We start from the raw sequence: 24,141 nt of genomic DNA, 5'->3' as shown, positions 1-24,141 counted from the left end.
ATTTTTACTTGTTTTAAGTGATTTTATCTGGTGAAAGTGTCTGATGCCATTGACAGATTAGTTCACTTGTTTATCACAGATAATTTTGCTCATTTCAAGAAATAATGATTAAAACAAGGAACATGATCTGCCAATGAAATCAGACACTTTTGTAAGATAAAACTGCTTACAAACAAGTAAAAATGTTCAATAATCTCACAATATTTTTACAACAGTCTCAGAATGAGAAATATTCGATTTATTGACTACATTTAAGATGTTTACACTCACTAAGATGTGATTTTTACAGTGTAGAATCAGGCTTGTATTTAAACTCTGCAAGCATTACAGCACTATGTCTGTTTCATTTTAAGTTTTATGTTAAACAAAAGGGTTAAATTCTTGAAATGCAGAGCAGAAAATCAGCCAATCTGGAATTATGTCTCTCCATGTTATCTAGGTAGATATATCTAACCAAGCTCTCCTTCTGGTTAGGACTTCAGGAGCTGAAGATAAGTCCTAACAAGCTAGATGATCAGCATAATTATGAAGTGACGGAGAAATCAACCGATCATGTTTTGATTTACAATGAGATCAATGTCTACTCTAGTCCTCTGGAAGTTCTAGATACATAACCGACTGAATACAAATAGCAGTCTAATCAGTGAGCATTTCGAAATGAAAAAGCTCTATGCTGGAGTCACTAGTGAAAAAAACCAGTGTGAAACTGCTACAGGGTGAAATTATTGCTAATTTGTCTGTCACAAGTTTCAAGTATAACACTGAATGTCTTCACAAAGCTTCAAATGTCCATGCTTCATATGGAACTTTTCAAATTTTACACCCCACCTTAAAAGGTGCAGGAGTTACATTCTGGTGCCAATGAATTTTCTGTTCCGCCTTAAATGCTGCAGCAGTTACATACCAGTGCCTAAATGCACCACAACTGCTGCACTGCTTAAGGTGGAATGGAAAGTTAGAATAAGAAGCTATCAGAACATATTCATGCAAATCTTGCTAGAGTACCGCTAACATACTACTGGAACCTAATAGGAACACTAGTAGAAGTTAAAAATAGGTGGGTGGGTTTTCTCCACATGGTTTCAGTTTCAGTTTCAGTTTTGATGGATGGCTCAAATTGAAGGCCTCACTGTAATAGGTACAGTTCGCCACTGACTGAAGTTGCAATCATAAGCTGGGGTTACACTACACGACTTTATATGACCCCAATTTCAGCCCTGATTCTTAGTCTTGATTCTTAGATTCTGAGTGCTGGTCGGCTCTAGTCTGCAGGGTTTTGGGTCAGTCGGCGTCAACAGTTGGAGAAAGAGTTGAGTCGTGTTTGAGGGGCGCAGACTCAGATTTTTTGGCCTCCTGATTGCGTTTCCTATCAGTCAGTGTTTATCATATGTTTGATTTTTATGTTCGACCAAAATCTGAGTGTAATCTAGTGTAAACTGGTCAATGACGTCATCTGAATGGATTCCTCCAACAGCCACTGAAATCTGAGAGCATGAAAGAAGGACATAGAGCAAACAAACCAAGAAAAATGGAGAAACGTCTCTCTCACTTGAGGAGCGAAGCTTTTTAATGAGCTGAGTTTAAGGTACATTCGAGTTTATATACATTTGAAACTCTAAAAATATACCAAACATCACATTTTTAAATCCATGAGCCTCATTTAAACATGTTAACCTGCCACGTCTTTACTGAGTCGGCACAAACAGCAGAGAAAACGGCGAGTTGTACAATGTTTGTTTATTTGCGTCTCCCAGTAACAGGAGTTCCCACAAGTTCAGTGAGTTTAGCAACAGCTAAAAACTTGATTAGTGTGTGATCTCTAATCATTCAGTGTGTGATTGCCAATATATCAGTCACCCAAAAAAATCTGCAAAAACCAGTGTGACAGTGTGAGACGCCCCCTGTCTTTATAAACGTTTAAGATTTTAAAAATCAACAAAACATTGAATTCGACCAGGGGTGCCCAAACTTTTACCCAAACAGATAGATAGACAGACAAACAGAGAGACAGACACACTGATAAATAGACAGACAGACAGACAGACAGACAGACAGACAGACAGACAGATAGATAGATAGATAGATAGATAGATAGATAGATAGATAGATAGATAGATAGATAGATAGATAGATAGATAGAAAAAGGAAGCAAAACCCGAAAAAAACAGTTGCAATCCATTAAAAATTAAATAAAACCTACCAGCATATTTCAGACATGAAACAGGTTCAGGACGTTAGTGTTACTGCTACTGAGAGCCGATTGGTTAGCATTACTGCTCAGAGCTGAATGGTTAACATTACTGCTACTGAGTGCTGATTGGTTAGCTTTACTACTGAGTGCTGATTGGTTAGCATTACTGCTACTGAGAGCTGATTGGTTAGCTTTACTACTGAGTGCTGATTGGTTAGCATTACTGCTACTGGGTGCTGATTGGTTAGCTTTACTACTGAGTGCTGATTGGTTAGCATTACTGCTACTGGGTGCTGATTGGTTAGCTTTACTACTGAGTGCTGATTGGTTAGCATTACTGCTACTGAGTGCTGATTGGTTAGCATTACTGCTGAATGCTGATTGGTTAACATAACTGCTACTGAGTGGTGATTGGTTGAAAAACACCCAACATTTTAAGTATTATTTTCACTCATTTAAATTTAGGATTTGAGACAGACTCCTCCCAAAATATATATATATATATTCAAAATTTACATTTTGCGCAGGATGTGGGCCCTTTGGCTTACTTTGCCAAGTTAAAACTTTATTTATTTTATTTGTTGCTGATTCTGAATGAACTCAGCAGGATGGGTCCTTCACTGCTGGCAGGGTAACTGGGTAAAGGTTTATGTGTGCTGGTGTGAAATAGTGCCAGGTTAGGAAAGATCTATGAACTATTTGAGCCAGTGCTGTATTTAAATTCACTTGTTCAGATGGCACGAACTCACAGGAGCAGCGAGCTCTGACAGGTCGCTGGCTAGAAGAGGAGTTTGAGGTTTGGAAATAGAAAAATGCAGAGGTCATGGATAGATAGATAGATAGATAGATAGATAGATAGATAGATAGATAGATAGATAGATAGATAGATAGATAGATAGATAGATAGATAGATAGATAGATAGATAGATAGATAGATAGACCGAAAAAACCAGTTGAACTAGGCAGGTAAGGATGTACCCACTCACAGCGGACGTGCCATTGTGATGATTTAACTCAGTTACCACATCCCTGAGTTTCCCAAGCCTGGACTGGGAATCCTCTTCCCTGCTCTACATTTCCGTGTTCTCTCTGTTCCAAACACACCTGATCCATCTAAAGAGCCGTGTTGAAGTACATGTGTTAGAGCTCAAATATGCAGGATCAGACCCAGATCCACTGCTGTAGCCTGTAGAGACTTTATGCCTCCCAGCTAGGTGTAAATTTTACATCTGGTTTTAGTTTGCTCCTCACAGAAAGTTCCTACATGAAATGGTTAGGAATATACCATGTCTGAGATGTTGTTTTACAAAGTTTTGAGAAGATTTTGGACTAAAGCATATTTTCAAACTCCATTTGAAAATGGGGGGGGGGTACATGCAGGGCACTGTGAGGCAAAATAGTCCCCAAAGAAAACTTTTTATTCCAGATTTTTCACTACTTTCCATCATCAACATATATATAATAATAAAATAAAATGTCTATATCTGCATTGTAGTCATGACATCTGATTCCCATCACCACCACTGTACAGACATCTGAACCATTTCACACCAAACCCACTCTGAATCTCTCTGTTTACATTGCAAACACTGAATTACTCACAGATTTGGAAAGAATTGGTGGAATTCCCCTTTAATAGGTTATCTTTGGTGGCTAGCCTTCTTCTGAGGCTATAGAGAAACGTAGTTTTGTTGCGCTGTGTGGGACAGTTTGTACAGGTATACTGTCCGCCCACAAGAGGAAGAGTAGCCTGCATTGGACTATCTTAGTCCATCCAGCATCCATCAGCAGAGAAACTGAAGCTTGTATGGTTCTTTTCCTCTCTTTTTAAACCCTTTTGGTGTAAAAGAAAGCGCTGAAGCTCCAAAGTGCCAGAAAAAGAGAAAAAAATTAGAAACATGTTGCTTCAGTAAACATAAACATCATATTACAAATGCAAATGCATTTAAAAAGTATTTGGAATGGAGGAAATGGAAGTGGTTACTATGCAGCTCTGACAACAATCATACACTGCAAACATATAATATCTAAACAAGGGAAAACTTCTTAAAGGTAGTCAATAAATCTAATATTCCTCACTATGAGAAAATATTAGATTACATTATTTTATTAGATTTCAAATCATCTCATGATAGATAGATAGATAGATAGATAGATAGATAGATAGATAGATAGATAGATAGATAGATAGATAGATAGATAGATAGATAGACGGACTGATGTTGTTTCATAGTAAAACTGGTTTCCCTAAGGTCTTGTGACAAGCTGTTTTACAGATGCAGAGCGACTATGAAACCAGGTAAAAAAAGAGAAATCAGAGTCATGAGGGAAAAGTGTTATTTAGTCTTAGGTCAGCTGTGTAAATGCACTGCTGCTAGTTTTGGCTGCATTACAGAAACGTCCTGACTTTCTTGTCTTAAGTCAAGATCTGGCGGGTCAAAATAGGATTTGAAATGTAAACTGAAATGTAAACACATAATCAAAACAATTGTAAACACGTAATCTAAACGATCAACAGGACCCTGTTTATAAGAAGTCTGGCCTCTTCCTATTTCCCTCATTATATCAAAAACGGGACTGCTGAACAGCAGAGAGCGCCCGCGAGCGAGTCCTCAATGAATGGGGTGAATAGAGCTAAACAGCTAAAACCGAGAGTTGAAATACAGACGGACGGACGGATAGACAGACAGACAGATAGATAGACAGACAGACATAAAGATAGACAGACAGACAGACATACAGATAGATAGACAGACAGACATAAAGATAGACAGACAGACAGACAGACAGACAGACAGACAGACAGACAGACAGACAGACAGATAGATAGATGGATAGAAAACAGTGGAAACGCTCAGGTGAGAAAAACTGACCATTGAAGAACTCGGAGAAGCACTCAACCTCATGAATCCTGGTAAAGCCCCCGGCCTTCATGGCTTACCAATCGAACTTTATAAGAAATTTCCCAATAAGTTGCTACCTCATCTATTAGAGATGTATAATGAGTCCTATGAGAGAGGCATCCTACCACCATCTTTGAGAATGGCAGCAATTTCTCTCCTATTAAAACCGGGTAAGGCTCCAACAGAAATGGGCTCGTACCGTCCCATATCTTTGATGTCATGTGACACCAAAATCCTTTGCAAAGCTTTGGCACGGAGGATTGAATCACATGTGCCCAACTTAATTTTAAATGATCAAAACGGATTTGTCAATGCTCGTCAAGCCTTTCACAATACTCGACGATAACTAAATATATTATATGAAAAACGATCTACTATGGACCATGTGATTTTGTCGTTAGATGCTGAAAAGGCATTTGATAGAATAGAATGGGGTTATCTTTTTGAGACCCTTAAAAGATTTGGCCTGGGTGAAAAATATTTGAAATGGATTCAATTACTATATACAGAACCCATAGCCAGAGTTGTAACAAACAGCCAGTTATCAAAACCTATAAATCTCTGTAGATCAACTAGGCAGGGGTGCCCATCATCCCCCATTCTCTTCCTGTTTGCGATTGAGCCACTTGCAATGGCAATACGTAAATCCCCTGAAATTACAGGTATACATGCTGGAGGGGTAGAACACCACCTGTCTTTATTTGCAGACGATATTGTCTTGTTTTTAACTAATTTAGAGAAGTCTGTCCACGAAGTGGATCAAATTCTGAAGACATTTGGTAAATTTTCAGGGTACAAAGTTAACCAAAAGAAAAGCTCAATGTTATTACTGAATAAAAATGACCCTGTAATACAGACAAAATGTACATGTACCTATGAAGGCTTTACTTATTTAGGAATAAAAATAAATCCAGATGTAAAGAAGATGTAAATTAATGTTTCCATTAATTATGATCCTTTAGTGGACAAGGTGGTGGAATCCTTAGAAAGATGGGGTGGGATGCCAATTTCAATGATAGGTCACATTAATACTATTAAAATGTCCATTCTTCCAAAGTTCTTATATCTTTTCCAGTCCATCCCATTAAACATGCCAGCTTCCTTCTTTTCTTTCCTAAACAAAATTTTTACCAAATTTATATGGAATAATAAGCGCCCCAGGTTGCGTCTCTCTCTTCTCTATCTGCCCTATGACAGAGGAGGGCTTAGATTGCCTAATCTCAAGCTGTACTACTGGGCAGCTCAACTTTGGGCTGCTACATGCTACTTTTCCACTACTGATACACCTGCTTGGATACACATTGAAAACAAAACAAAGCTACCCATAATATCTTATCTCTATTCAGATGAAACTAAGCAACTATTAAAAGACACAAAAAACCCTTTTCTCAAAAATACTTTATCAGTTTGGCATCAATCACATATAGCACTGAGTGAAGCACCTACGATCTCATATCTCTCACCTATTTGGGGAAATAATAGATTTAAACCTGGAAGAGCAGACATGGGGTTTAAGATTCGGTTTAATAAAGGCTTGAAGAAAATTGGGGGCTTGTATAATGAAGGAGTGTTGATGTCTTTGGAACAGTTAGTTAATAAATATGGCTTACCCAAAAAACACTTTTTTAAGTACTTACAAATTAGAAGTTTCATCACCACCCTATTAAAATCCACAGCTGAACCCTCATTTTCCACTATAGAGAATATAGCCATTAATGGTCATCGGAGGAGAGGCTTGCTTTCTAAATTTTATAACACTTTACTTCTAGCTTCAAAAGAAAATAGTTTTTCATATCTCGAATCATGGAGGAATGATCTGCAAACAGAAATCTCTGTCGAAGAGTGGAACAGCTCATGCTTGTTGGCACAAACATAGACTATTAACACCAGGCTCAGATTGTTGCAATACAAATGGTTATTTAGAACCTATATTACCTTCATATATATATTAGCTTCACCATTTCAATTCAAACATTCCTGATGATTGTGTAAAGTGTGGTGCAGATAAAGGCACTCTACTTCATTGTATGTGGAAATGCAGAGAAATTCAGATTTACTGGAAAGAGGTTATTACATATATTTCTCATCTGATTGAATGTGATGTACCAATGGATGGTAAACTTTGTTTGCTGCATATTTTTCCTAATGACTCAGGAGGGATTACAAAACGGAGGAAACTTGTCAATTTTTGCCTGTTACAGGCTAAACACGTGATCGCACTGAACTGGAAGGAAACTGAGAGACCCAAGATAAACCAATGGATTAAACAAATGTCCAGCGACTTGGCAATGGAGAAACTGACCTATATATCAAAAGGAAAGCTCAATGATTTTAAAGACATGTGGTTACCCTTCTTACAACTTGTAAAAAACTGTAACATACGAACATAAATATGTATCAATAGAGTGATTATTGGGTTTTAGGGTGGAGGCATGATTTGTTGTTGTTTGTTTATATATAAAAAAAATCAATAAAGATATTTGTGAAAAAAAAAATGTCTAGAAATAAGTTAAAACATCTCACAATATTCTGAGAATGAGAAATATTAGATATACTGACTACATTTAAGATGTTTACACTTGCTGAAATATTATTTTTTACAGTGCGCTACTTCGGCCTAAAACAACTACAGTACAGCAGCCTTTAAGGCTGACCATGGCAGAGAGCTGAGGGCACAGAGCCAGTACATGGGAAGGTGTTGGGGCAGTCGTGGGCTGGAGGTTGGAGAGCTGGCCCTGTGACTGGAAGGTTGTCGGTTCGATCCCCAGGGCCGACAGTCCATGACTGAGGTATCCTTGAGCAAGACACCTAACGCCCAACTGCTCCCCGGGCGCCGTGGATAGGGCTGCCCACCGCTCCGGGCAAGTGTGCTCACTGCCCCCTAGTGTGTGTGTGTTCATTAGTGTGTATGTGGTGTTTCACTTCACGGATGTGTTAAATGCGGAGGTGGAATTTCCCCGGTTGTGGGATCAAAAAAGTATCACTTAAATAGAGTGAGTAGGTCCACTGTGTGGAAGAAGCTTTTGTACAAGATAAAGAGCAGAATCAGCTTTGACAAATTTCATTTCAACACTTTAAAAGTGAAACTGACCGTCTGGAGAGGGAACTCAAAAACTATCTCTTAATGTGTCCATTAACATCCCCTGTTATCATATACGCTAAAAGAAGAGCTTAATGCTAAACACATTGTACAGTCACTGGTGTTCTATGAATATGGTGTAACTCCAGTGACGGCAACTCCTGTGACATTCCGGTTAAAACTGAGGATTCTGCAAACCGGATGACTCATTGGTGGTTCAGGTGACCTTGTGTAAGTATTTATAATCAGTAATATAGATACAATTTATGACATTATTTTGACAAAATATTAATCAACCAGCCATTAAAGCACAAAACACTAGTGACACATAGACACTCTGAGCTGCCTGATAAACATAATTATTAATAAAGTAATGAAATATTGTGAGCGAGTGTGACTTTCTCCTGCCTCAAGATGCTTCCTCTCTGTTGGGCCTCGACCCACAGAAACAGTTTAATAGAGCTGAACATACTGTGTTAAAGTGTAAAATAAGAGTCCTGATAACACCAATTACCAAATGACCACATAAATAAAATACATATTTTTCAAATGTAGTTTATCATTAAACATTATTCATTAAAAAACATTAATGAATCTGTTTTATACCAGTTCCTCAGTTAAACCTCTTAAAAATATTGTTTCATAGTAAAACTGGTTTCCCTAAGGTCTTGTGACAAGCTGTTTTACAGATGCTGTGCGACTATGAAAAAGGGAACAAAGAGAAATCAGAGTCATGGGGGAAAAGTGTTATTTAGTCTTAGGTCAGCTGTGTAAATGCACTGCTGCTGAACTTTAGTTTTGGCTGCATTACAGAAACATCCTGACTTTCTTGTTTTAAGTAGGGCAGAGGGCGCCTGCGAGCGAGTCCTCAATGAATGGGGTACATAGAGCTAAACAGCTAAAACCAAGAGTTAAAATAGGTGCTGATTGGTTAGCATTACAGCTACTGAGAGCTGATTGGTTAGCGTTACAGCTACTGAGAGCTGATTGGTTAGCGTTACAGCTACTGAGAGCTGATTGGTTAGCGTTACTGCTACTGAGAGCTGATTGGTTAGCGTTACTGCTACTGAGAGCTGATTGGTTAGCGTTACTGCTACTGAGAGCTGATTGGTTAGCGTTACAGCTACTGAGAGCTGATTGGTTAGCGTTACAGCTACTGAGAGCTGATTGGTTAGCGTTACTGCTACTGAGAGCTGATTGGTTAGCGTTACTGCTACTGAGAGCTGATTGGTTAGCGTTACTGCTACTGAGAGCTGATTGGTTAGCGTTACTGCTACTGAGAGCTGATTGGTTAGCATTACAGCTACTGAGAGCTGATTGGTTAGCGTTACTGCTACTGAGAGCTGATTGGTTAGCGTTACTGCTACTGAGAGCTGATTGGTTAGCGTTACAGCTACTGAGAGCTGATTGGTTAGCGTTACAGCTACTGAGAGCTGATTGGTTAGCGTTACAGCTACTGAGAGCTGAATGGTTAGCGTTACTGCTACTGAGAGCTGATTGGTTAGCGTTACAGCTACTGAGAGCTGATTGGTTAGCGTTACTGCTACTGAGAGCTGAATGGTTAGCGTTACAGCTACTGAGAGCTGAATGGTTAGCGTTACAGCTACTGAGAGCTGATTGGTTAGCGTTACAGCTACTGAGAGCTGATTGGTTAGCGCTACTGCTACTGAGAGCTGATTGGTTAGCGTTACAGCTACTGAGAGCTGATTGGTTAGCGTTACTGCTACTGAGAGCTGATTGGTTAGCGTTACTGCTACTGAGAGCTGATTGGTTAGCGTTACTGCTACTGAGAGCTGATTGGTTAGCGTTACTGCTACCGAGAGCTGAATGGTTAGCGTTACAGCTACCGAGAGCTGATTGGTTAGCGTTACTGCTACCGAGAGCTGATTGGTTAGCGTTACTGCTACTGAGAGCTGATTGGTTAGCGTTACTGCTACTGAGAGCTGATTGGTTAGCGTTACAGCTACTGAGAGCTGATTGGTTAGCGTTACAGCTACTGAGAGCTGATTGGTTAGCGTTACTGCTACTGAGAGCTGATTGGTTAGTGTTACTGCTATTGAGAGCTGATTGGTTAGCGCTACTGCTACTGAGAGCTGATTGGTTAGTGTTACTGCTACTGAGAGCTGATTGGTTGGCAAGCGGAGCAGCTCATTGGCTATTGGCGGTCACAGATGTCAGGGACGTACATGAGAAAATATAACAGCGGTGTTAAAATGTTTTATGCTGTTCTGGAAATGAACATATTCCTTTAAAGATGTTTTAAAGCGTGTATGAACTATGATTTTTGCTGAAATGCTCCATATCAGCCCATTCATTTTGGACTCGCTCGGGAACGCCCTCTAGTGTTTGAGAAACCCAGAAGACACTGCAGAGTGGAAATTCTCTTCACAAATTCCCTGGTATAAACGATCCTTTAGACACACCTCATTTCTACCCCTCTCACACTGCCCAGCTGTGGCTGACAGAACCGCTGAAAATGAACAGGATACGTTAGCGGCGCGTTGGCGTGCTGGATCGCTGTGAGTGCAGTGTTAGGCTGTACTGAGGCCCTGAGGCCTATAGCTGAACGCACTGGGAGAGAACACTGCTCCCTGATCAGGAGCTGCATCACAGTGGACGCCTTATTATGGACATTGTCAAAATGTTACGTTTTGTTTATAATCAGAAGCTGGTATTTAAGCAGCGTGTCTGTACCACTAACGTTCACACTGAGAGTCATTCACACCTGCAGCCCTTAAACTGGGTATTCACCAGAATGCACAAGTTCACATTGGTCATGAAAGACTCGTGAAACAGGATGTGATGTCATCAGAATTCCTCCATTTCTGAATCAGGTACTAAATGCAATGCCAGGACATTAATCATTCGCCAAACCTCAAAACTCTGTTGAACTAAAGCAGAGCAGGAACATTCGGCCTTTCAGCCTTGAGCAAGTCGTAATCTGATCTGCTAACGTAACCACTGCTGTAGCATGATCATCGCTGCTGGAAATTTCCAGACAGCAGGATTATTTACACTTAGAAACACTGCATACGTACATAGTTATATACTCACTAGTTCTACAGCTATAGACTGTAGTCCATCTGTTTCTCTGCATACTTCACAGTGCCGCTGCTGGACTGAGAATAGTCCACCAACCAAAAATATCTAGCCAGCAGCGTCCTGTGGGCAGAGTCCTGTGACCACTGATGAAGATCTAGAGGATGACCAACACAAACTGTGCAGCAGCAGATGAGCTGTCGTCTCTGACTTTACATCTACAAGGTGGACTGACACGGTAGGAGTGTCTAATAGAGTGGACAGTGAGTGGACGCAGTGTTTAAAAACTCCAGCAGCACTGCTGTGTCTGATCCACTACAAGGAGTTGGTTTTAATGTTATAGCTGATTAGTGTTTATACAGACGATTCTAAACTGGTTTAAAACACATTTGGGATTTTAACTTTTTAAAATTTTGGACATTAGACTAAAATCCTTGTGACTCTAAACCTTAATTATGATTATTTTATTAAAACTAATGACTGAACGTTCCATTTTCTCACTACCACAACAATCAGAACACCAAAACTTTACCAGATGTTTCAGTCGTGAGTGTTTCGGTGACCAGTTTCGCTCATTTTGAGCTGAAATATGCAGCCAGTAAACCAGCAAACACAGCTTTGAACAGCTGTTCAGACAGAAATCACCATATTTCACATTAAAACACTGAAAAATGCTGAACTGCAGAAAATTTCTGTTTCAGTAGTGACAGTCTTTCAGTTTAATCTTAAAAGAAATCAAAAAGAACTTGAAGAAAAAGCAAAAAGTCTTATTTTGACGAGTTTAAATTTTTGGGTTAAGGTTTGGGGCAGACACCTCCCAGTAGTAAGCACCATATAAATGACGATTGTGTATATATTTAGTTTATTACTCTCTATTAATGCCTTGACTTTTAACAGATCAGAACATAATCCTTTTAAACATCCGTGTCTTTGTACGTCATCTTTTTTACTGAGACCCCAGTTTAAACTAATTTTGTTCTTCCACACCAAACTCACTCATCCGTGTCTTTATGGACCTGCTTTGTGCACTGGTGTGCAGTCATGTTGGAACATGAAGGGGCCGTCCCCAAACTGTTCCTACAAAGTCCAAAAATTGTCCAAAATCTCTCGGTGTTCCTTTTACTGGAACTAAGGGGCCGAGCCCAACTCCTGAAATACAACCCCACACCATAATCCCCCCTCCACCAAACTTTACACTCGGCACAATGCAGCCAGACAAGTACCGCCTCCTGGCAACCGCCAAATACAGACTCGTCCATCAGATTGCCAGACGGAGAAGTGTGATTGGTCACTCCAGAGAACTCGTCTCCACTGTTGTAGAGTCCAGTGGCGGCGCTTTACACCACTGCATTCAACGCTTTGCATTGTGCTTGGTAATGCAAGGCTTGGATGCAGCTGCTCAACCATGGAAACCCATTCCATGAAGCTCTCTACGCTGTTCTTGAGCTGATCTGAAGGACACATGTAGTTTGGAGGTCTGTAGTGACTGACTCTGCTGAAAGTCGGCGACCTCTGTGCACTATGCCCCTCAGCATCCGCTGACCGCTCTGTCATTTTACGTGGCCGACCACTTCGTGGCTGAGTTGCTGTCGTTCCCAATCACTTCCACTTTGTTATAATCCCACTGACCATTGACTGTGGAATATTTAGTAGTGAGGAAATTTCACGACTGGACTTGTTCCACAGGTGGCGTCCGATCACGGTACCACACTGGAATTCACTGAGCTCCTGAGAGCGACCCATTCTTTCACTAATGTCTGTAGAAGCAGTCGGCAGGCCTAGGGGCTTGGTTTTATACACCTGTGGCCATGGAAGTGATTGGAACACCTGAATTCAGTGATTTGGATGGGTGACTGAATATTTTTGGAAATATTGTGTGTGTGTGTGTGTGTGTGTGTGTGTGTGTGTGTGTGTGTGTGTGTGTGTGTGTGTGTGTGTGTGTGTGTGTGTGTGTATAAAAAACATAAATTATGAAAAAGTTATTCCCCAGTTTATTTTATCTCCAGTAAAAAAAAAAGAAGTATGTCATTATTTTCAGCAAGCAGAAAATGTTTAACACAATGTTTTGTTAGCATTTGTGAAGTTTATTAGGTTTATATTCAGATGTTGTAAACACAGATATGATGTGTATAAAACATGGTTTCTGTCTATAAACTGATGTCTGTTAAACAGTGGTGGACGAAGTACATAAATCATGAGTTAAAGTAGAGACACCTGAGGTAAAATATTCATCCAGTAAAAGTAGAAGTTCCTCCTTTTAGACCTCCGCTTGAGTAAAAGTACTAAAGTATTTACCTTCAAATGTACTTAAGTATCAAAGTAAAAGTACTAAAAGAGTAATTCTGGCTCTGATGTCCTGTTATCTTTTTTATAACAAGACTCTCTTCATGAACTCATTTCAGGTGAAAGTCCTCCAGCGTCTCTCTTGGTAAACCAGTCTTTTAATAGAACGTCATTAATTAGTGACGCTGACGTCTATTAAAATGATCATAAGCACAAAACACTGAATATAAACAGTTTCCATCAGGGAGAACCGAGTGGCTCTGAAATCACTTTTACACACAAGCAAAGTTTCAGTTTAAGATTTATTTACAACTTAGTTCCAAGTTTAAGTTTAATAAAAACTGGATTTAAACTCAGGATCACAGATGAGCTCCTTTACTATGTTGATCTGTAGGCCTCTGTTCATAAACATAAACCAGCCCAGACTAATTTACTATAAAATGAAATGGTGTTTGTAGAAATTCAGAAAAAAGCCGCGTCAGTCTCGACTGCATATGTGGACATATTTCTATATTGTGCTCTATTTACACAAAGTTAGGTTAGTTCATCATTTATGTTGAACAGACTCTCCCAGTTTTACGCTGCTGCGCTGACGTTGAACCGTGTGCTGCACTGGGTCGGTATGACCAACAGGTCAAAACCAGCTCTAAACAAAGTGACCGCTGGGCCCTCATTGGTGCTCTGGCTTTGCGCTTCTTTTGTTTTGACATGTTACGTTTTTATACACACAGAAACAAAAAGGAACAACAGATTTCTCAAAATGTAGTGGAGGAAAAAGTCGGATATTAGACTCTAAAATGTAGTGGAGTGAAAGTGAAAAGTCGCCCAGAATGGAAAAACTTCAGTACAGATACACAAAAAAGTACTTAAGTACAGAAACTAATTACATTTACTCAGTTACTGTCCACCACTGCTGTTAAAGCAAGTACACGGCCACTGTGACCTTAAAATCGCTGTGTAGAGGAAGATCTTTTACTTATTTAACTTTCAAAGTGCAACTCCTCCAGTGACCAGCAGGTGGCAGTATTGTGTCGTGGCAAAATCAACTGTGAGGGAATCTGAGCTGATTTAGAAACACACACACACACACACACACACACACACACACACACACACACACACACACACACACACACTTTTTACATGTTTTGAAAACACCTGCTACAGAACATCAAACCACACGCTGTCCATCACGGAACATCCACTAAAACATGGAATTTAGTCCATTTGTGTTCTATTTTTTCACAGTGACCTCAGAATAAAGTCGGTCACACCAGTGACGTCAGCTAAAGGCTTCGTATGAGATCATGAGCTGAATGAGAAAATCTCTGAGAACTGAGAGACACAGTGGACTCACCATGAGCTTTTCTTCATAGATCCTCAGAAAACGGGTCAAAGAGGGTCGAGTGACGTCATCAGTGTGACTTTTATTTCAAAATAAGAGTTTTTTTGTTACACAGTAACACCAGTGACTCGACTCCTGGGGAACTTTCATTACATATTTTATCATATTTATTTGGCTTTTGTTTACTTTGTCATTTAATTTATATATTCATAGTCATGTAGAGATTATTGCAGTTAAAATTGCAGAAAATGTTTTTTTTTTCTTCAATAACTTTGTTTTAAATATAAATCAATTGTAACCCTGACATGTTTTTTTTAAGCGTAATATATTCATAAACGCTAGAAAGAAATGGACATTTCGGTAGAATGACCCACTTACTAAACTGAGCACATATTGGGCACCTGATTTTTATAGTTGTTGTCAAATTTACATTTGATGTATGTCAACAAGAAGTGATTTTATATATGTACATAAATAGATACACCATTTCTATTCATATGTATGTATCTATATCACAGTTAGAGGAAGATCCGAGCTGGACAGGACGTGGTCTGAAGTGTTAGGAGGCCTTTGAGGTAAAAAAGGAAGTGACAAAGTTTAATTCTCACGATAAAGCCCTGATAAAGCCTGACCCCAGGCCTGCTCCGCCCACTCAGCCAATAAAACTATCTGAAGTGGAGTTAATAGGCTTATGATTTATATTCTCTGAAAGCAGGAGCGCTGAGTGTCAGGCTGAGCGGAGGGTAAATTATTAGCCCACTCTTACAGGCCCGCAGGACAGCGAGAGAAATCAGTACAGCACTCCATTATTGTCTTTAAACGCTGACGGAGTGGCAGAGCCAAGATAAAAACCCTTTATTAGAGCAGATATTCACACCTTTAAAGGAACACCAGCGTTTTCAGCCTGATCTCCATCTGCTGCGGTTATGACAGTCATTTCAGCAGGTTTTCTTGAACTCGGTAAAGAACAGAAAACCTGTGTTGAGGTTGAGTTGTAAGGGCAGATGCTGAAGTCACTGAGTGAATGCTTGAGCTGCATAAGTAGATGACACGAATTAGAAACTACAGCCGTCCCACTACAAGCACAGGTGCTAGAGTGAGTCAGACTGAGAGAACTTCTCACTGAAACTGTCCACTTGGAGTTCCATCCACCTTTTAACACAGAAGGAACAGAGTCAGAAAGCACCTCCGGTCACTTTGGCTTTCTTTAAGGTTTTCTGGTAGCCGTGACGATCATTCAGACCCTGTGGAAACTAAATCCACACCTCTTCTAACAGATAATCACGTTTTTTTTCCCTCTGGAGAACCAGCAAGAAACACACAGTCGTGTGTAAAAGTCTGAGCACCCCTGGTCAAATTACGTTCACACACACTTTCTAAGCCACTTCTCCTTCTGGGTCTTGGGGGGGTGCTGGAGCCCAGCTATCATTGGCTGAAAGGCAGGATACACCCTGGACAGGTTGCCAGTCCATCGCTGGGCAGACAGATCATCCTCTCACACCTCGGGGCAATTTAGCATGTCCAGTTGGCATGTCTTTGGACTGTGGGAGGAAACTCACAGGGAGTGACAGGGCTACCCATCACGACACCGTGCTAGGCTGTTGCTATGGTATCCCAGGTTGTTGCTAGGCCATTGCTGTTACCCCAGGTAGGTGCTAGACCATTGCTATGTTATCCCAGGCAGTTGCTAAGGTGTTCCTGTTATCCCAGGTTGTTGCTATGGTGTTGCTAGGCCATTATTGTTACCCCAGGTAGTTGCAAGATCATTGCTATGTTATCCCAGCTAGTTGCTAAGATGTTTCTAGGCAGTTGCTATGTTATCCCAGCTAGTTGCTAAGATGTTTCTAGGCAGTTGCTATGTTATCCCAGGTAGTTGCTTAGGTGTTGCTAGGCTGTTGTTATGTTATCCCAGGCAGTTGCTATGCTGTCCCAGGTGGTTGCTGTGCTGCAAGGCCACTGCTATTGTATCCTAAGTGGTTGCTAATGAATGTGTGTGTAAATACAATACACGAAAACGAAATATGAAAATTTAACAAAAACCGTGTGGGTGATCAATCCCAAAAGCACACATGCTCTATCCTGTAAAGGCTCCATGAACCTGCAAAGGTAAAAACAGTGCAAAACTTAACAAATGGCATGATGTTAACACTATAAAAAGTGCTAAACATGCATTTATCTTTAAGCGTTTTCTCCTAATTTCCACTTTTCAGCTCCTTACATCCTTCAATAACTCAATGTTAGTAGAAATGCCACTGCTGTCAAGAGTCCCATGTAAATCTGCTGTTAGATGTAAGCTTACTCAGTTCAAGTAAATGCTAAATTGTTAAATGTTTTTAAACACTCTGCATTTACATGAGTGCAAATATGTAGTAAAATTCACACTTCTCAGCATATGAAATATCTCTGGTGGAAATGAAAACAGAACGCACGATAATTGATTACTGCACAAAAATGCAGGTTTGCTTTTATTCTTCAAACACAATAAAAACTAAATAAGAATTGTTCACATTATCGCCCGGATCAATCCTGCCAAAAAAAAAAAAAATACAGAAAATAAACCAAAAAATACAAATGAACAGAAAAAACATCCCCAGAATCGCTAACATAATTACTTTTAAAAACACCTACAGTTATTTTTTTTTCTCATAAATAGGCGCAAACAAGTACCATAAAAAGATCTCATATAGACACAGTGTAGAGGAAGAGTAACCAATCAGCCATATGCCAGGGTTATACAGCGAAATCCAATCTGCCACTGCGTCCAATTAACACCGTACAAGCTTCTGACACTTCCATAGACATGGTTTGGATGACAGTATCATCAATATGGCAGAAGTGATACAAAAAAAGTATTTTGCTTAGTAGAAAATAAACTTTTCCTTTCTTTTAGGAACTCATTTCATGCTACTTCCAGGTTTTTTTCCTTAACGGCATCAATTTTTTTATTAAAACTGGGAAAAAAAAACAAATCTAATCCGGCTGCCAAGAAAATACGTCAGCTATTTTCCCTTTATGTACTTATTTAATCATTTATTTTTACTTCTAAAACGAACCGGCATGGCCCAATTTGAAATCACATTGGAAAAAAAACAACAAAAACAAACAAACAAACAAAAAAAAATCAGAAGATTTTTATACTCTAGGAGTAAATAATAATCACACAGATTCTATTTACAGCTCAAAATTTCTGAGGGGGTGGGGGAGTGGGTTTGGGGGCTACGAAAGCCACTAACGCAGTTCATAGGGGCGCCTATGAATGATCACTTTATACTTACAACAGTTCAGTTTTCTAAGGCAGTTCACTAGCAAAGAGCATTATGGGTGGGGAGAGAGAGAGAGAGAGAGAGAGAGAGAGAGAGAGAGAGAGAGCGAGAGAGAGAGAGAGCGAGAGAGAGAGAGAGCGAGAGCGAGAGAGCAAGAGAGAGAGAGAGCTATACAAAGGGGAACCAGAAAGCTGGAGAGAGAGAGAAAGGGCGAGAGAGATAGAGAGCGCGTAGGTGCGGAGAAATAAAGGAATAACCGACACGCTCTATTTTTTTTCCTTTTTTTCCAGACTGTAATTGAATTTGTCTTTGCAGTTTTGGTTTTCATTCTGACAGTAAGTGCTTACAGATCCGTTTAACTTGCGCTGTTTCACTGAATCCCCGAAACAGATTCTTGTAAATAGGACCAACATTACAGGAGAAAAAGAGATAGGGGGGTTGGAGATGGGGGTTATTAAACCTTCAGTGATTGTATTTAACTTTTATTTTTATCCTACATTTTTTTACATTTTCCATTTTCATGCCCCCAAACGTCTGAACGTCAGAGGCTTCAGAGAAGAAACATTTTCCGAACCCCAGATCAAGGGTCTGGCTGAAGAGCGAGTGATTAGGAAACTTATTCCCATACACAAACACACGGCAATCGGTTGTTTTAATGTGCGTTTTGTGCACGTTTTGCCTGAATGAGGAGGCCGGAGATGAACAGTTGGATTGAAAGCAGAACTGCCTTGGTCCTGTGAAGTTGCAGAGAGAGAGGATGGTCTCAATCAGGTCAGATACAGGGCTTTATCCCTCTGCAGAGCGCTGTGGGAGACACAAAGACATGTGCATGCATCACACATCTGAGAAATAAAAAATTTAAGTCTGTAATCAAGCCTGGCATGTAGGCAAGTCTTGCAGTAATGCCCTTATTTTACTGTTAGGTTTTGGTTGGAAAAGAAACAGGTTAACATCTTGAACAGAAAACTGTCCCATCAGGATTGTTCTCTCTGTGGTATCGAATTAGATACAGCTAAGCGAGTTCCCTCATTGGTAAGGACTTCAGGAGCTGAAGACCAGTTAATAAAGTGGCCAGTTAGTGGAAGCACAAGGTGTTTCTAATTAAGTGGCCAGTTAACAGAAGCACAAGTTGGGTCTTTCTAATAAAGCGGCCACTTAGTGGAAGCACAAAGTAGGTGTTTCTAATAAAGTGGCCAGTGCATGGAAGGACAGTGTTTCTAATAAATTGGCCAATTAGTGGAAGCACAAAGTAGGTGTTTCTAATAAAGTGGCCAGTAAGTGGAAGCACAAGGTAGGTGTGTCTAATAAAGTAGCCAGTAAGTGGAAGCACAACATAGGTTATTCTGATAAATGTGAAATTCTGATAAATGAGTGAACGTACAAGGTAGGCGTGGACAGTTAGTGGAAGTAAAATGTATGTGTTTCTCAAAAAAAAAAAACCCTGTTAGTTGAAGTACAATATAAGTGTTTCTGATAAAGTGGTGAGTAAAAGGCCAAAACCCCAACATCACTTTTGGAGAGGTGTACAAAGAGTGTAGGTACAAAGTAAAGGCTCAAGTAATCTGGCCTCTAAGTATTGTATTAGTGAACGGAGCCGGCTGTAGGGTCTTACCCGTTTCCGCAGTAATCTGGGGTCCACTCCAAACCCTGTCCAGGCCCGGTCCTGCAGCCAGAGCGATAGTCCATGGAGGGGGACAGACCCGGTCCGGCTGAGGAGACGTTTATCATACTCTGATATTCAGCCTGGAGGGGAAAGCCCTGAGAGGGAAAACAGCAGAGGATTAGCACAGTGACAGCACTGGGACTGAAAATGTTGGTGGAAGAATTCACCATATGACAGCGATAGTTTAGCCTCAAATCAGTTAGCTGTTCCAGGTGTCACGATTCCAGTGGCAAACCATGACTATTAGAGCTGGGAATTCAATTTGGGACACGAATGTCAAAATTCTTTCAAAAAACAAGAAAAAAAGCAATCCCTGTGAAAATGCTAATTTCTCATAGCAACGTATGAGATTTCTAACTGCATGTTTAATACAGTATGCTAAGTTATGCAATACGTTATAGTAAGCTAAGCTAATGCTGGTACACATAAACATGTTTTCTAGTCCTAGATTAAACAATCTTGAATAAGGTGGGTGTTTCTAATAAAGTGGCCAGTTAGTGGAAGCACAAGGCATTTCAAATAAAGTGGCCAGTTAGTGAAAGTACAAAGTGTTTCTAATTAAGTGGCCAGTTAGTGAAAGTACAAAGTGTTTCTAATTAAGTGGCCAGTTAGTGAAAGTACAAAGTGTTTCTAATTAAGTGGCCAGTTAGTGAAAGTACAAAGTAGGTGTTTCTAATAAAGTGGCCAGCAAGTGAAAGTACAAAGTGTTTCTAATTAAGTGGCCAGTGAGTGAAAGTACAAAGTAGGTGTTTCTAATAAAGTGGCCAGTGAGTGAAAGTACAAAGTAGGTGTTTCTAATAAAGTGGCCAGTGAGTGAAAGTACAAAGTGTTTCTAATTAAGTGGCCAGTGAGTGAAAGTACAAAGTAGGTGTTTCTAATAAAGTGACCAGCAAGTGAAAGTACAGGGTGTTTCTTATAAAGTCGCCTGTTAGTGGAAGCACAAGGTGGGTGTTTCTAATAAAGTGGCCAGCAAGTGAAATTATAAGGTAGGTGTTTCTAATTAAGTGGCCAGTTAGTGGAAGCACAAGGTAGGTGTTTCTAATATAGTGGCCAGTGAGTGAAAGTACAAAGTAGGTGTTTCTAATAAAGTGGCCAGCAAGTGAAAGTACAAAGTGTTTCTAATTAAGTGGCCAGTGAGTGAAAGTACAAAGTAGGTGTTTCTAATAAAGTGGCCAGTGAGTGAAAGTACAAAGTAGGTGTTTCTAATAAAGTGGCCAGTGAGTGAAAGTACAAAGTAGGTGTTTCTAATAAAGTGGCCAGCAAGTGAAAGTACAGGGTGTTTCTTATAAAGTCGCCTGTTAGTTTAAGCACAAGGTGGGTGTTTCTAATAAAGTGGCCAGCAAGTGAAATTATAAGGTAGGTGTTTCTAATAAAGTGGCCAGTGAGTGAAAGTACAAAGTAGGTGTTTCTAATAAAGTGGCCAGCAAGTGAAAGTACAGTGTATTTCTTATAAAGTGGGATTGAAAATCCTAACATTTAGAAGAATTCACTGTCATATGACAGTGATAGTTTAGCCCCAAATTAAATTTAAACAGTTTTTTGTAGCTTCTTTAGCTTAGCTTAATCCTCACATGCACTGCACTGCTAAAAACAGTAGCAGCCAGAAGTTTCTGTACTTTGAAACTGGGTAACTGGGCAAAGACATCTCGTCCAATTTGCGTCACGGCGTTCTGAAGTGGACACGGTGAAGCAGAATCAGTTGAACATTAGTGCACAAGTGCATTCTGTGTGGTGGTGGTGGTGGTGGTGGTGGTGGTGGTGGGGGGGGGGGGGGGGGGGGGGGTGCCGGGGATAGAGTGAAATAAACGAATAAACGACACAGATATTCTAATTTGAAGACTTTTCCCTCTGTTCTTATTCCGTAAGAAAGAGTGCATGTGAAAGGGAAGTTAATCTCGCGGGTACACAAGAGAATCTCGCCTGAAAGAGCAAGACAGCAGGTGGCTGAGCTTTTTCTCTTTTTTTATCCTTCCCCCTCCAGAGATTCTACCTATTCATGGAGTGTTCCTCAAATTCTTCCCCTTCATTCTGACACAAAGACTCCATCTGCCCTTTTGTGTCCCTCCCCTCCCCCCAGCCGGCTACGAAAAAACTCAAACCGCCACCCGTTTTTGTTTGCGCTCCACAAATATGCAAAAATGAATCGTGGATTATTACTCCCCTTTGGATTTTAAAGCTCCTCCATAAAGGACGGATCTGTGAAACGGGTTTAAGATCCCCCTCCACACACACACACACACACACACCCATCCCTCCTTTCCCAAAACGTAGAGGAAGAAAAGCCAAGTTTAAGCGTTCTTACTCTCCTCCAAAAGATTGACACAGCCATACAAGGAGCCCATGGTAATCTAAAATTGGACTTCAGACAAATTCGTATTATAATCTGCATGGAAATTACAGACTTTTTTCCCTGCCCCGCTTTATAACTCTGATCATCCACTGCAACAGTTCATTTGCCTGCCATGGGGCGATAAAAACCAACACATGAAATTCAATCAAGAAGCTGCTCTTTTTAACACAATGTTTCCCAGAATTCCCAGGAAGAGAAAACTTACAACAATGGGCTTTCATATTCAAATTGGATTTTTTTTTCATGGGAACTTTCAACTGGAAATATGAGTTTCTCTCTGAGCGATTAGCAGCGTCAACATCTTTGCTGAAAACAGATGTGAACAAACTGAAATATCACACTGTAACACATCAACACACTGTAATACACTAACAATGAAACTGTTGCGCACTATACCTAACACACCGTAACACACAGAACACACTGTAACACACTATCACACCGTAATACCTAACATACTGAGATGCACTAACACATAAACCAATAACATGATATAACACACTGTAATATATACTGTAACGGAATGTAACACAATAATATAGATTGTAATACACTAACACATCAACACACTGTAATACACTAACAATGAAACTCACTGTAGCGCACCGTAATATGTAACACACCGTAACACACAGAACACACTGTAACACACCATAACACACTAATACCCAACACACTGAGATGCACTAACAAACAAACCAATAACATGATATAACACATTGTAGTATACACTGTAATGGAGTGTAACACACCAATATACACTGTAATATGCTGTAACACAAACACACTGTAACACACTAACACTGAAACTCACTGTAGTGCACTATAATGCCTAACACACTAACACAGCTTAATACCTAACACTGACACACTAACACACAAACCAATAACACCATAGTACTTAACATAGTGTAACATACTATAATATACAAACCAATTGTTACATTTGTTACAACTGCTGTAACACTAATATCCACTGTCATTATGCATCATGTAATGTGTATATGTGTATATATTTAGAGTCAGTGTTTATATATTTCTTTTTTCTTCTTATACACACACACACACACACACAAAAACAAACACACACACACACACACACACACACACACACACACACACACACACACACACACACACACACATCGGGCTATGCACCTAAGATTTTCGGTCACCTTGCACCCCTATAAATGTGATGTGACAAACGTGATTTGATTTGATTTGAGCACATTTGTAACACACTGTAATACCTAACACACAGCATAATGCACTGTGAAACATTATAATGTGCACATTATAAAACACACAGGCCACAAAATACTACAAGGCACTGTAATGCACTGCAACACATGGTAACAAAATGTAACTGCTCTGCACTGTAGAACACTAACGCACTGTACTGCACAGTAAAACACTAACACACTGGTCTGCACTGTAGAACACTAACACACTGTACTGCACAGTAAAACACTAACGCACTGTACTGCACAGTAAAACACTAACACACTGTACTGCACAGTAAAACACTAACACACTGGTCTGCACTGTAAAACACTAACACACTGTACTGCACTGTAGAACACTAACACACTGTACTGCACTGTAGAACACTAACACACTGTACTGCACAGTAAAACACTAACGCACTGTACTGCACAGTAAAACACTAACACACTGTACTGCACAGTAAAACACTAACACACTGGTCTGCACTGTAAAACACTAACACACTGTACTGCACAGTAAAACACTAACACACTGTACTGCACTGTAGAACACTAACACACTGTACTGCACAGTAAAACACTAACACACTGGTCTGCACTGTAGAACACTAACACACTGTACTGCACAGTAAAACACTAACGCACTGTACTGCACAGTAAAACACTAACACACTGGTCTGCACTGTAAAACACTAACACACTGTACTGCACAGTAAAACACTAACGCACTGTACTGCACAGTAAAACACTAACACACTGGTCTGCACTGTAAAACACTAACACACTGTACTGCACAGTA

The 24,141-nt window shown here is 40.0% G+C and overlaps 1 protein-coding gene across 2 annotated transcripts in view; it reads right to left on the bottom strand.

Annotated features, from left to right (window-relative positions):
• Window positions 1-17,278: 17,278 nt before the first annotated feature.
• tox (thymocyte selection-associated high mobility group box) overlaps window positions 17,279-24,141 on the bottom strand; it is a 127,190-nt gene continuing 120,327 nt past the window's right edge. For both annotated transcript variants that reach the window (XM_017706335.2, XM_017706336.2), the window contains exons 9-10: window positions 19,716-19,861; window positions 17,279-18,907 (exon numbers count right to left, since the gene is read on the bottom strand). In XM_017706335.2, coding sequence (XP_017561824.1) covers window positions 18,871-18,907; window positions 19,716-19,861 — 183 coding nt within the window. In that variant the 3' untranslated portion in view covers window positions 17,279-18,870. The remainder of the gene's footprint in view (window positions 18,908-19,715; window positions 19,862-24,141) is intronic.

The sequence above is a fragment of the Pygocentrus nattereri genome, chromosome 17 (genome assembly GCF_015220715.1).
Source record: "Pygocentrus nattereri isolate fPygNat1 chromosome 17, fPygNat1.pri, whole genome shotgun sequence".
In the NCBI taxonomy this organism is placed as follows: domain Eukaryota; kingdom Metazoa; phylum Chordata; class Actinopteri; order Characiformes; family Serrasalmidae; genus Pygocentrus; species Pygocentrus nattereri.
This window is presented reverse-complemented; position numbering and strand designations above follow the sequence as displayed.